At 39.9% G+C, this 13,302-nt stretch overlaps 1 protein-coding gene across 1 annotated transcript in view; it reads left to right on the forward strand.

Moving 5' to 3' along the window:
* Nucleotides 1-7,855, forward strand: part of CD109 (CD109 molecule) — an 89,357-nt gene extending 81,502 nt beyond the window's left edge. The window contains 2 exon segments of the mRNA XM_076333079.1: nucleotides 19-121; nucleotides 2,599-7,855. Coding sequence (XP_076189194.1) covers nucleotides 19-121; nucleotides 2,599-2,789 — 294 coding nt within the window. The 3' untranslated portion in view covers nucleotides 2,790-7,855.
* The last annotated feature ends 5,447 nt before the right edge of the window (nucleotides 7,856-13,302 follow it).

Consider the following 13,302-nt stretch of genomic DNA (forward strand, 5'->3'; position numbering starts at 1 on the left):
TCTCTTCTGTTTTTCTAGCTAAATGAAACACAGGTTTGTGTGGATATTCCAGCTGTGAGAGACTTCAAAGTGGCAAATATCCAAGATGCTTCAGTGACTATAGTGGATTACTATGAACCTAGTAAGTGTCAGTCATTCCAAATGGATCTTAGTGACTCAGAAGTTTAAAAGAAAGTTTCTTTTCGCAGAAATAGGACAAATTTTAGTGACTAGAAAGCCACATTGCACTGAAATTTACTTTTTTCATTGAACTGCAGCCTTTTTGGACATTGACATGCCAAATTTTCTAACAAATAGTAGTGTTTTTCCATATACATGTTTACTGTCCTAATGGGTTGGCTCCTCAGCTGGTGTGAATTGTCATAACTTAATTGTCAGCTGGTATAAATTGGCTTCAGTCTGGCCCAATGTGTTCCCAAAACTACCAAAATGAAGCAGGAACTTCACTGTGGTTCACTTACCAAGTTAATGATTATCTTTCAAGTAGCTTTTTCATCTGTTTCTTGTTTAAACTAAGAGTCCTTCACTGGAGAAAATGCCAGTGTTCTGATTTCTGTAGTTATGTAAAAAAGATGTACATGGGAAAAACAGTTTCAAAGTTTTTTGGTTTGTTTGTGGGGGTTTTTTTGTATAGTGTGTTTTAGAGAAAGGCAGCAATGTACAAAGCTCTTGGGCAAAATGAAAAGCAAAGAAAGATTACAAGCTGCTGGAGAAGATATTAGAGAGGTTTTCATTACACCAGCCAGCTGAAACATTATTAAGGATTTGGGCTTGGTTTGAGATAAGGCATAAAAAAGTTGTATAGGCAATTCTCTTCACATTGGTTTGTTTTAGCACAAGACAGAAGACAACCAAATATGCTATGATGTGTACTACCTTAGCTAGATGAAGATCACATTTATTCTATGCAGGCTGAAATGTTTGTTCAATCACAGAAGTTAAAACTAAAATAGGAGATTATCAGATGTAACTAAACTGTCCATTAACCTAGAGCATGTTTTAAGTCCTAGTGGCTTAACAAATTAGAGTAATTTTTATTTGAGACAGACACATAACACTTAGAATCTGTGGCCAAAATAAATTTCCACATGCTTCAATGTCTAGGAGAAGAGCTCAGGACCTAGTCTTTTGTAAGAATGCTGTTAGATAGGCTAGTGAATATGTGTATAAAAAAGTCACATAAAAATGCACATGTGTAAATACTTTTATTCTGTTTAAATACATTTAGTGTCTATAAATTATCAATTAATAGATATTAATTTAAAGATATGAATTAATATCCTTAAGGACTAAAATTTGTATGATGTAATCAGTGTGCTGCAATAGAAAGCTTTAACTTTAAGAAAAAGATTGCTTCAAATATTATTTTACAAGACGCCATTCCTATTATTATGTAGCATAGACATATTATTGGTCAGCATATATACATATGCCGTGATTCTGAGTTCTGAGAGAACTCCTTCCTGTCTAATACAGGAACGTGCTTTTATTTTAATCTATTATTTTCCATCACTCTCATAGTTGGTGACCCAAGCTGCAGGTGTATATTTTATGTGATGGTGACAGTCAGATTCATGTCATATTCAGAGCTAGGAGATGTCTAAGGATTCCTCATGCTCTGGCATTTATCAAAAAAGTTATGTCTGTGTGGCAGATATTACAACTGGTATAAGAACTGGGTTGGATGCCAATATAGCAGTGCCAGCAAGGAGATCTGCCAGGGTTAATATACACAGCTACTCAGCACGTTCAAATGACTGTGCTGCTTTTCTTACCTGACTTTGTTCAGAGCTAGTTGGGTGTCACTGTTAGGTAAGCGTTATGCCCCGTAAAGATAAATCTTTTATTTTTTTTTTTTTTAGAATCTTGAGGCTTGAAAGGAAACAATATAATTTCAGTTAAAAAATGCTACTAATAAAAAAAGAAATTGCAGTGTCCCTAGCTGGAATGAAAACCTTCAAACCACAAACCCACTATGCGAATGAAACTTCGCAAAAGTTTGTTCTGTGAGCAATTACCATGCGTTGATGTTTTTGAAATGAATATGGCTTTCCAGGCTTCTAGTCTGTTCAGCTCTGTAGCAACCCTTCAGGAAACTGGGGAGCAAAATACAGGAGCAGGAGCTAGGTGAGGTGGACAGTCCCAGATGCAGGAAGCTGAAGCTCCCAAACGTAATAGTGAGAGAGAAAGTGTCAGTTATGAGAGACCTAGCTCTTAAATGTCATAGCCAGTAACCTGCCAGGTAAAGCATCCCAATTCCTTTGTCATGGGGGTTACTGCGTAGGTAGGGGCAAAATTCCTTTTAGAATGTTTGACTGAAGTTTCTGAACAGATTTGGTCTAACAGTTGAGATTGAGTCTATGAAAGTGTGCCTTTCACCAAGCATTTGCCTGAACATATTGAGAACATTTTGATGTTTTGGGAAAAGAACAAAGATTAATGCCTAGGCTTAAACACCCACTCTGGGAAGTATTTGCAAGTGTATGACGAGGTCTGCATCAGAGTTTAGTGCATCCTTTAAAAATATTTTCTTTGTGAAGCTAATTTGTTGGTCAGTTCTCAGAAGTTCATTAACTGTTAACTAACCTTTCTGAACAGGGCGAAGAGCGGTGAGAAGCTACAATTCAGAAGTAATGCAAAGTATAACCCCTTGTGACTTCTGTGAAAGTGATTGCAGTCTTTGCCACCGAGATGGTTCCCCAGCCTTGCTTCAGCACTCTTCGTTGGCCTCCTTGTTCTGTGTGCTATTTGTCCTTCATGTAAACTTGCTGTGCAGTTGGGTGCTGTAAAAGGAAACAGATTGTTTCACATCTAAGGTTTCCATAAATTATCCAAAGAAAATTTTATGTTCAGATACCAGCCTGTCTTTAGTGATTACAGTGACCAAACTCCTGCTGCGTTCAGGGAGAGCTGGGCTGGCCCATATGGTAAATTTCTGGCTGTGCCAGAAAACATCTTTAAGTGTCTGCTGGAAAAACTTTACAAGTGTTAGTTTCATACTGAAGTTATTTTCTGAAGAAGCACAGAGTTAACCAAGAAAGCAGTCTGAGAAAATACAAACCTAGCTCCATGTTCCCACTCCCTTTTCACCCCAGCTTTCAATTGTGCTTGTTTTTTAGGGACATATGTTAGTTTACTGTGCTTTTCTGAAACACTATCTGCTTCTCCGTTGGGGTGTTGGTAAGCAGAGCGCTGGGAGCTTGGTATCAGAGCTCGCTTTGTTCTGTTCTGCAGACATGACACTTGACATTAATATTGAATTTCACTGTATGCTCTCATGGGGAATAATATGAAAAATAAAAGGAGCTGGCTTCAGAGCAGATCCAAGAGCCATCCAAGTGCTGCATTCACAAACTGCTGAACGCTCCAGAAAATTGTCAGTCTTTCTTTATCATTGCAGAGAAGCTAGGTGGATTTTGTGCCAATTCATAAGCTAATCATGTTTGAAAATAAGGCCTCAGGATGTTCTCATGCATTTTACTCTGAAAGGCTTTTACTGTAAATGTATCAAAGATGGAGTCTATGTTTGAGACTTCATTTTTCCAGGGTTATTCAGAAACAAACCTAATTCTCTTTCCATGTGAGAATGCTGGTGTCCACTGGCATATTTATGGCCAGCAGGATGAAGATTGCTTTGATCCTTTTCTGGTTTTTGGAAGTAGTCTAGAAATGTCACTCTGGGGCATCATTTATGTCTTGCGTTTGCAGTGTTGTCTTGTCAATGATTTAAGTGGCATAACCCTAAACAGCTGTTTACTGCTCTCTGTTCCATGTCAGCTGGTTGGCCCTAAATGCCATCTGTGCATGCAACTCCTGTTGTTGGTTGGCGGGAGAGGCTTTTAGGAGGTGTGGGCTGCACATGCATTCAGTCCAGCAAAACAATTGACATGCTTGCTTAACTTTAAGCACATCCTTGTTCGCTGAAGGGCTTCGCTGAAGTGGGATGGAGGAGAGGGAAGGTGAAGAGCAGCAGGCACTTTTACACCCAAACCTGCTCTTTGCACATGGGGAGAATTTCAGGTCTCTAGGAATGCGGAAACGTGTGAGCGTGGGATCTATTCCCTCCTGAGTGAGCATATGAATGTCTTCCCTGTCTAGCAGCCGATGTATCCTTCTTGAACACTGCCTGTGATATCTAATGCTTACTTCTTTTTGATAAGGAAGCCAAGCTGATAACATTCCTAGTTACTAAAATGAAGTTAATAGCTGTCATGCCAACTAACAGAAATTTTAAGGCTATTGATTCCCTTTCTTTCATACCTTTTTGAGACAGAGTGTGTACGTGTACACATGTAATTATATGGCAGGCACTTTCCTTGAGCAATTTCTAATTTTTATTCAAATTTTGCTACTGCTTAAAATGTATATTTTTGCATTTTATACTCATCTATACTTTTGTTCAAAAAGGAAGTTAGTGCATGGTAGCATGGGAAGAGGCCTGAACTTCTTGAACTGGGTGCCTTCTAATACCGAGGTATAGGTTTTTGACTGCAAAACTAGTTTAGGTGGGGTTATTTGTTTTACTTTAGCTGTATTTAGAATTTACAATGTTTTTCACAAACTTGGGGTTCTGTTCTGTCTCTCTGGCAGAGCTTAGGCCTGGTCCTTTGTAGTCAGTTCATGCTTTTCACTTGCCTTTGGTGCACTTTCAATCTAGCCCCTTGAATAGTTGATTAATGCCTTAACATGAGTGCCCATGCTACTCTCTGACCCACATGAAGTAATACCATATTTCTTGAAATCCAAAGCACTACTTAGTCAATAGGATGCAGGATCTGACCCTCTGTAAGTCATGCCCTTGGTTACACGGGTCCAGAGCTAATAGAAACCAAGATACAAACTGAAATATATCTTTGCGTCTCAAATCCTTCACCCGTGTATGGGAGCATAGATTGAATTGTGCCAAGTGTAAGATCTGGAAAACATTCACACTCTGAACTGGGATGTGTTTTGCTGTGAGTGAACTATAGAAGCAGGTCTTCTTTTGCCTTTGGGGACAGCAGCCTTGACATGTCATTTGCCTCCATTTACTATAATTTCAAGAACCCAAAGCTCACATACTTTCAGTTTTTACTACATTTAGAGCTTCTAAGAGGGACATTGATACGTGATTAATGTTAGGAATAAGAGGCTTATTTTCTAGACAAGATATACTGGAGATAAACTACTCCTTTGCAGTAGATAGTAGGAATAAATTAGTTTTATTTTGCAGGCAGTCCCAGCTTCCTGAATAGCCTCCAGAAAAATGGATTTAAACTGCTCAGCCTAATTTCAGACAGGGCAGCTTTTATTAGTATTCCCTTACATTTGTTTTTGAGACAAACAACACGTTTTTAAATGACTCTTGGCTGCCTTGCACACCCTACTAAGGAGCATCAGTCATAATGCACCGTGTCGGAGTCAGTGAACAAACATCCTCTTTTATTTTACTTTTTTCTATACAGCAGGCATATCATTACAGACATCCAAATCTGCCTCTGTACTAAGCTATTTTAAAGGAACATCATATGACTTCAAACAAATGTTTACACTAGGTGGCCTTGAACTTTCCTACACCGATGCTTTTGGTCACTTTGCAGTTGCGGCTAGTGCTTTGAATGAGTTGCAGAGGATAAATTTTGTATTGTGTGTTGGCAGTGAGTGGAACAGGGGAGAGGGAATATTATGTGGCACAGTGACTTTTTTTGTTTTCCGCATCGTTATGTAGGAACCTTTACACAAATGCTCAGCATATGTATTTTTTCCATTGCTCTGTAAAGTCAGTTTTTGATGTTAGAGGGGCCATGCTCCCTCTCAGTTACTAGTAAATCTTTTAGTAAAAGATCTTTAGGAACTCTTTAGGAACAAGGTCTTTAAGGAGCTTTGAGGCATGGTGCTAAAAGCAGTCAGGAAAAGGTATTTTGTGATGGCGTCTTCATGTTGCATTGCCTGAACATTTTTGTGTAGTTGCTCTTTGTTTGAAATGTGAGTATTCTCTGGTACTTCCCCTGCCCTTTTCAGCCACATGCTGTCAATGGACATAGTCTATGCAGAGCCATTAATACACTTTAATACACATTAAATCAGTAAGAAATAACAATTTATTTAAGATTGAGTTTAAAACAAAACCATAATGCATTTTAAAGGATCTCCCTCCCCAAATTCTGCCTTTGCTGTCATCCAGGATCTTAGCCGAGGTTTTCTCTACTGGTTTCTCTGTGTGTGTCATCTAGAAACCTATACCAAACACTGTTGTACACAACAGGGAACGAGTGTTGCCTAACGGGTTTACAGCACCTCGGAGTCTGCATGCTGGGCCAGCTCGATGGCTGGTTTGGTTCCCAGCGTGGCACCGCCATGCTCCCATTTACTTCACAAGTAGGAGCTTGTGGCTTGTGCACATCAATGGCACGTGATAAAGGGGAAGTGGCCAAACTGGTGCGGGAGAAACAGAAGAGCCAAGGTCCAACGTTACGTGCCTCTCCTTTGCCTTGAAAGTCACTGTTGAAAATCGAACCTAAGATTCAAAAATTGTTTTGATTCAGTTTTCAAAATATTATCCTAGCAATATTTCTCCAAATGTGTTGTTCAAGTTGGTATGAGTATTGACAATACTTGGTTTAATAGCCATTACATAGGCTCCAGTGTACTACAGCGTGCAATGCATGTGCAATTAAAAACATAAAAGATCTTCACAAAGTGCCCAAACCAACAACATTGTGTGATGTTCTGTTTTTCAAAACATACAGTTAGTTTTTTAGGAAAGATTATATTTGAAAGGAACTGGTGCCTAATGGCATGATTTTTCTATCTCAAACACTAAGAAAGAGTATTCAATTTTAATTCTAATGGCCAATAATATTTCTGTTATAGCCTTTCTTCTACCATAAATCTCTATGCAGTGAACCATCTTTATGTGTTTAGTCCTCTAAATACATAGAAGATTTTGAAATTAGATGTTCTCACTAGTAATTTATCCATAAAATACAACAGCAGTTATGTGATCAGGTCTTTTGAATTGTTACTAGATTCTCCTTTTCCCCATGTCAAAATACTTGACTTCAATGTTGCTTCTTACTCAGTTTATTATATTTTTGTGTGCCACTTGGAAATATCATTGCACTAATGCTATTCTATGCAAGAAAGTCTGACAGTGTGCTGTATTAGATCAATCCAGTGATTATTTTTCCTAATGGATTGCTCGTTATTTTCAGATGTGTATGAGCATTAGTTGCTTATGTGCTACAGTTGAGTCACCAGAACTCCCGTGTTAAGATTTCTGTTTAATTTCAAGTCATACATTTTATTTCTCTATTTCTGAGTGGTTACCCAAAACCTTCATCAGCCTTGCCCAGATCTTACGATGTTATATTATGGATTGATTTTTTTGTTGTGGTTTTTAGTATTGTTAGGTTGGGTGGGATACTAATATGAGGAAGAAAATATAAAAAACGCTGGCTCAAAGGAAGTATCATATAAGTAGGTGTAATGGACCATACATTAGCTGTCCTACTGGCTACTGCATCTCTTCTTTCTCCATATTGGGCCTTAAGTGATTTGAACTAAAATTCTTGGCTGCCTTGAGACGTAGTCAGATACCCACTTCGATCTCATTTAGGATCATCATACGCATTTCCACTTTTGATCAAATCAGAAATGGTAGAAAAAGAATGCCTTTATGAGCTGTTTTGAGCAAAGAGGTGAACTAACATGCCAGCTATGCAAATTGCTTCTGTCTTTTCAAATAATAAAACAAATGTTAAGGAACTAGACTGTTTCACAGGATTTTGGAAAATTGTCATTGATTTATTTTTCTTCAAATAAAGTTTGCAATAGCTATTTTAAAATTCTATTAAAGGTGACTTTTAATAATGTATATCTAGTGTTTGCTTGTTTAACGATACAGCCACCTGTAGTAGACCGCAGTTTCCGTACTGTGTTGACCACCGCCCATCCTCAGCATGTCTTAGAGGCTGCCTCACCTGTGTTTTAAAGCTCATAATTTGAAGTGGTGCAATGGTGACTTCCATGGCCAGGCTGCTAACCGTGACCTTACAGATCATTGTTTGGGACTTTTCTGACTAGGGGTCACCACATTTAAAAAGCGTAATATTTATTCAACATGAAGTTACTGGAAGATTTGCAGTTAACGTCAACAGAAGTAGTATACCTAAGATTCTGTGATGAACTCAAGGCAGGCCCTTTGTGGTCATGGAGAACCTCAGGAACTGTACTGTTTCTGTGAACAGGAACAAACCTTTCAGATATAGAGCTTATTGCTGTATGGAGCCTGAAGTGGCAGTAAGAGAGTTCCAAGTAATCTTTATACCAAAGTATTTAATAAAAAAACTAACTGAACTGATGTGCAAATTATTTTTTTTTCAGGTGAACTGCTGTTTTAACTGTTGTTTTTCATGCTTTGGAAGTTTGGCCTTCATGATGCTACCTTTCCCTAATTCTCCTCACAATTCTGTCACTGTTCCTCCTGCCTGCCCTTGGAAGAGCTTCCTGGCCCATTTCAGCTTCGAGGTCAGGTTCTGCTCAGCCTTGCTCACCTCTTTTACCCTGACCTCTCGGTGATCTCGCCCATGAGCTCAGCAACCATCCCCGTGCTGATGTCTCACAGATCTACCCTTTCCTTCAGAGCTTTTGTTGCCTGTCAAGACTAAAATCCTTTTCAGTCTTATGGATAAATAGCTATCAACTCAAACTCGGGGTGAATAAAGGACACTTGGGACTTGTCAGCACAGATTTATGAAGCTGAAATCGTGTTTAACCAACCTGATAGCTTTCTATGATGAGAGGATTGGCTGCGTGGATGAGGAGAAACAGTGGATGTTTATATAGGCTTTAGTAAGGCTTTCTCTCATAACATCATCATAGATGAACTGATGAACTATGGGCTAAATGGGTTGGCACTGAGGTGGACTGAAAACTGGCTGAACAGCTGGACTGAAAGGGTTGTGATCAGCAGCACAAAGCCCAGCTGGTGAGCAGTCAGTGGTGGCGTACCCCAGGGGTCGACACATGCATGATGCTTTGCATGCTCTTATTTGCACTCATAAAGCTGTATCACTGCTTTCCTGCTGTGGTGGGTTGACATCGGTCAGCAGCTAAGCACGCACCAGCCGCTCGCTCGCTTCCCACCCCCAGTGGGATGGGGGAGAGAATCAGGAGGGCAAAGAGAGAAAAACTCATGGGTTGAGATAAAGACAGTTTAATAGGGGAAGGGGAAAATAGGGAAAGAAAAAAAAAAGGCAAGTGATGCAAAGGCAATCACTGACCACCTCCCACCAGCAGACCGATGCCCAGCCAGTCTCTGAGCAACAGCTACTTTGGAAAGTACCTCCAGCTTTATATGCTGAGCGTGACGTTATATGGTATGGAACATCCCTTGGGTCAGTTTGGGTCAGCTGTCCCGGCTGTGTCCCCTCCCAGCCTCTTGCCCACCCCCAGCCTACTTGCTAGGGGAGCAGCATGAGAAATGAGAAGGCCTTGACGCAGCTAAAACATTGGTGTGTTATCAGCACTGTTTTGGTCACAATTCTGAAACACAGCACCATACAGGCTACTATGAAGAAAATGAACTCCATCCCAGCCAGATGAGTACACCTGCAAACCCCTCCAGCAGGTCCCCTTTGCTGTGATTTTTCACGTGATGGTGTGTGCGAGCACTGACAAGCCTTATGCTCCCATGGAGCTGAGAGATACTGCGATGACCAGCATCTCCTGATTGTTTCTTGTGCCCTCTGCCTGTGTGCATTTGCTGCTGCTTCTTCCCTTCTAGTGAGATTGCAAGCCTCTTGCCATCTAGGTAAAGCCTGCCTTTTCCTGCGGTACAAGTTTGTTGCAATAGGGTCTCTCACTGTATGTTCCAATAATATCCTTTTGTGAGGAAATACAGTAAAGCCTAGGAGCATAAATTTGGAAATATTTTATTTTGATAGAATTTAAAATAGCTCAGTTGTACAGATCGAGACTCCACTGAAGTAAAATTACTGTATTAGTTAGCTTTGAAAAAAATCCCGTTCTATCATTCGTTTTGCTCACCTAGAGCTCTCCCCACAATCCTCAGACCTTGTAGAAAATACACTTATTTCCAGGTGGCAGCAGATGATAAAAGGTACAGAATGTTTCTTGTACAGTCTTGTTTCTTGCTTTTTTCCTCCCATATGTGTAACTGCTTTAAGAGCTGCAGGTCTGTGGTTTTTTTTTTTTTTTCCCCCCAGTATGAGAAGATAATAAAGCAATAAAAATACTCTGCTTAATCTTATTGCCATATGTCTTAGTTGTGTGTTCTTATCCTTAACACATAACTTATGCTGATGTTCCTGTAATAGAAAAGCACTTCCCAAAGTGGAAGATGGTTTCATGGTTTTTCTGTTTTCTAAAAATATTTTCCCTTACGCTCAAGGCAACGTGTGCCTGATGTCTTGCATTTGTTCTTGCTCCCTTTCTGCCTCCTTTCTCCCCGTTATCAGCACATTAGGGACTGAGGAGTGGTAATCTTTAATGACAATGAGAACTGCAGCAGGCTGTGATTGCTGAATGTGTAGAATATACATTTCTAATAATATAAAATGGTGGATGCTGTTTGCAGGCTTTGCATGCTCTGCAAATTATCCTTTTCTTGTTTTCCCGTTGATTCCTTTCATTTGAGTTTACTTCTTGTTGCTAGCATATTACTGCAGTCCCAGTGAACACAGCACAGTCCTGAGGGGTGACAGGACTGCGACCTTAGGGGAGTAACCGAGGAGGCAAATCTTGCTATACTGTCTGAATAATTGATGGAAGGAGATGGGTTTCTGAAAAGGGTAAGTCAGAGCACCTAAATGATCTCCCGTTTGATTTATTTATTTATTTATTGTGCTTCTGCTATAGAGGGAGCCTAAGGGAACTGATATCCTAGTGAAAGTGTCTTAAGATCCATCAAGCTCAATAAGTTAGGGGGAGAGATGAGATATACATGTAAGGCTAAGAAAGGGTTAGTTACGAACCACCAGCGCACCCTTGGGCTTCTCTTGGGAATGGCCCAAGTCCCCGGCATGATATAGAAAGTCCTGGGACTCCGTCAGAGGTAGAGCAGTCCCTGAGCGAGATGTGCCCCATGAGACATGGAGCTGCTTCATACAGTGACCACCTTTGTGGTAAGATATTTTCCATGCGAAAAAAAATGCAATCTAACACAGCCATGACTTCCAGGGTTGATTTTACCTCCGAGCATACTGTGACCGAGTACAGCTGTACTTACCTGGGCAAAGGAGAAGTTAAAACCTCATGCATCAGAGTTTAAACTAGCCTTGAACTGTGAGAGATTACGAATAAATTGGATGTAAAATAGAGTATTGTGCAGCTAAATTTTCATACCTTTCTTGGGAAGCATCCTCATCCTCACTACTGGGCCGGATGTGTTTCTGCTGTTTCCCGCTATAAAGCAAACCCTAAGTCCTTCTGGTGCAAGGATCCCTGGATGGAACTGCCACTTGCTTATCATTCTCTTCTGGGCTTTGAAAGCCTTGAAACAACTGACGGTTGCAGTGGAGGAAGGGTTATGCAGGTCTGGCAGATCTTTTGAAGCCCCAGAAGGGAAAGTTACATTGAGTCAAGTTTCACAGGGATGTGTTGGGGTCCTATTTGGAAAGCTAGAAAAGAGCCTTATTAAATTTGCAGGCAGCAATAGACTGGGGGGACTTCCAGCACTGCAGAGACCAGAATTCAAGTTGACCTTGACAAAATGCAGAAATGCTCTAAAATCATCGGTTCCACTTTAGCAGAGATAACAGCAAAGCTCTGTGCTCAGGGAAGACAGTGCTCAGCTGCACAGATGCGGACTGGGGAATGATGAACAAGGTAGAAATTCTGCAGAAGAAAAGCTGGGATGCAAATGGATCATTCACTGAACGCTGGCCAAGCTATTGCATCTGACAACATTTGTCAAGCTATTGCAAAAGAAGCAAACATGCTGGGTTGTGTAAACAGGAGTGTCGTCTGAAAAGCAGGGCTTTCTCCGGCCAACATCTCTGCAGTCTCAGCCAGAGCAGCTGCTCCGACGTGGGCACAGCACTCCAGTGACAGGGGGCTCCAAATGGAAACGGCAGCTGAAATGATCGGGGACCTCGCAGATGAGATGTTTGAGGAAGGGGTTAAAGAAAACAGTGCTTTAATCTACAGAACAGACAGTTAATGTGATAAGAGTTTATCATAGAGGTTATGATGATAATAACAAAAATAATAAAGAGATTTAAATAGCAGCAAGGAGCATTTAGTGTAGATATTAATAAAAAGAGTCAAAGGATCTTGAATACTTAAGTTTCTGAAAATAGCTTGTAAGTGAAATAATATCATGGAAGCCTAAGATATGAAATCCAACTGTTGTAGCTGGACAACTGAAGGAGTGTGAAGCCTGATAGTGGGGCTTTTGAGCAGTTAGGTACAAATGAGCTAGAAATGCCTGGACTGCGCTGGGAGACTAAGAAAGGCCGATGTAAGACAGTGTAGGAGTTCATGAAGGAGCTGTTGTAAATCCTGCCTGGGGCATGGACATGATTTCTCAGTGTCCCTGACACTCTTATTTGTCTGGGTCCAGAAACCTATCATTGGCTCTACTTCCATGAGGCCATAGCAAGCACTTGAATAAACAGTTGCATAGCAGAATAGGCTTATTTAGATGCAACACTTGCTTTGTGTTTATATTCCTACTGGCAATTTACATTCAGTTTTTGTCCTGTGTTTTAGGTACTGTTTGTTGCATTTGGTATCCTGTTTTATTTTCTTCATTTGCCTTCAATTTAAGTCTTTTATGAAATCCATACCACTGATTCCTTCCAAGCTGACTACAAGGATTGCTTTGTAGTTTTACCTTATAATATATTTTATGTAGTTTTGTGCACTATTGTCTGCCATAATCTCCCAGCTGATATATGAACAGATTAATAAACCTAGAAGAGTATCTTCTAGGCCAACACTTTTATTACGGTCATTGAGAATGCAATAAAACTGATTCACTGTTCACGAAAGCATGTAAGAAAAGGGAAACCCACTGAGTTTATTACAATGCCATTCAATATATTTTATTATTAGAAGAAATTCATATACAGTTAAATTTTCAGACGGTTTAAAATTTGTAGGGTGGTAGATAACAGGAAATTAATTTTGCAGTCTAATTGGAGATACTTGGTACTGTGGTCTCCATACTGAGTCACTTATATGGAAATCTGAATTTCAATTTTGTCAATAATTGTTTCATTTAAAAATATTTTGTATTAAGTACGAAAAAAGAGAGATTGTATGAATGTAACATGGAACAACATCTTAAATCAACTT

Source organism: Aptenodytes patagonicus, chromosome 3 (assembly GCF_965638725.1).
Source record: "Aptenodytes patagonicus chromosome 3, bAptPat1.pri.cur, whole genome shotgun sequence".
Classification (NCBI taxonomy): domain Eukaryota; kingdom Metazoa; phylum Chordata; class Aves; order Sphenisciformes; family Spheniscidae; genus Aptenodytes; species Aptenodytes patagonicus.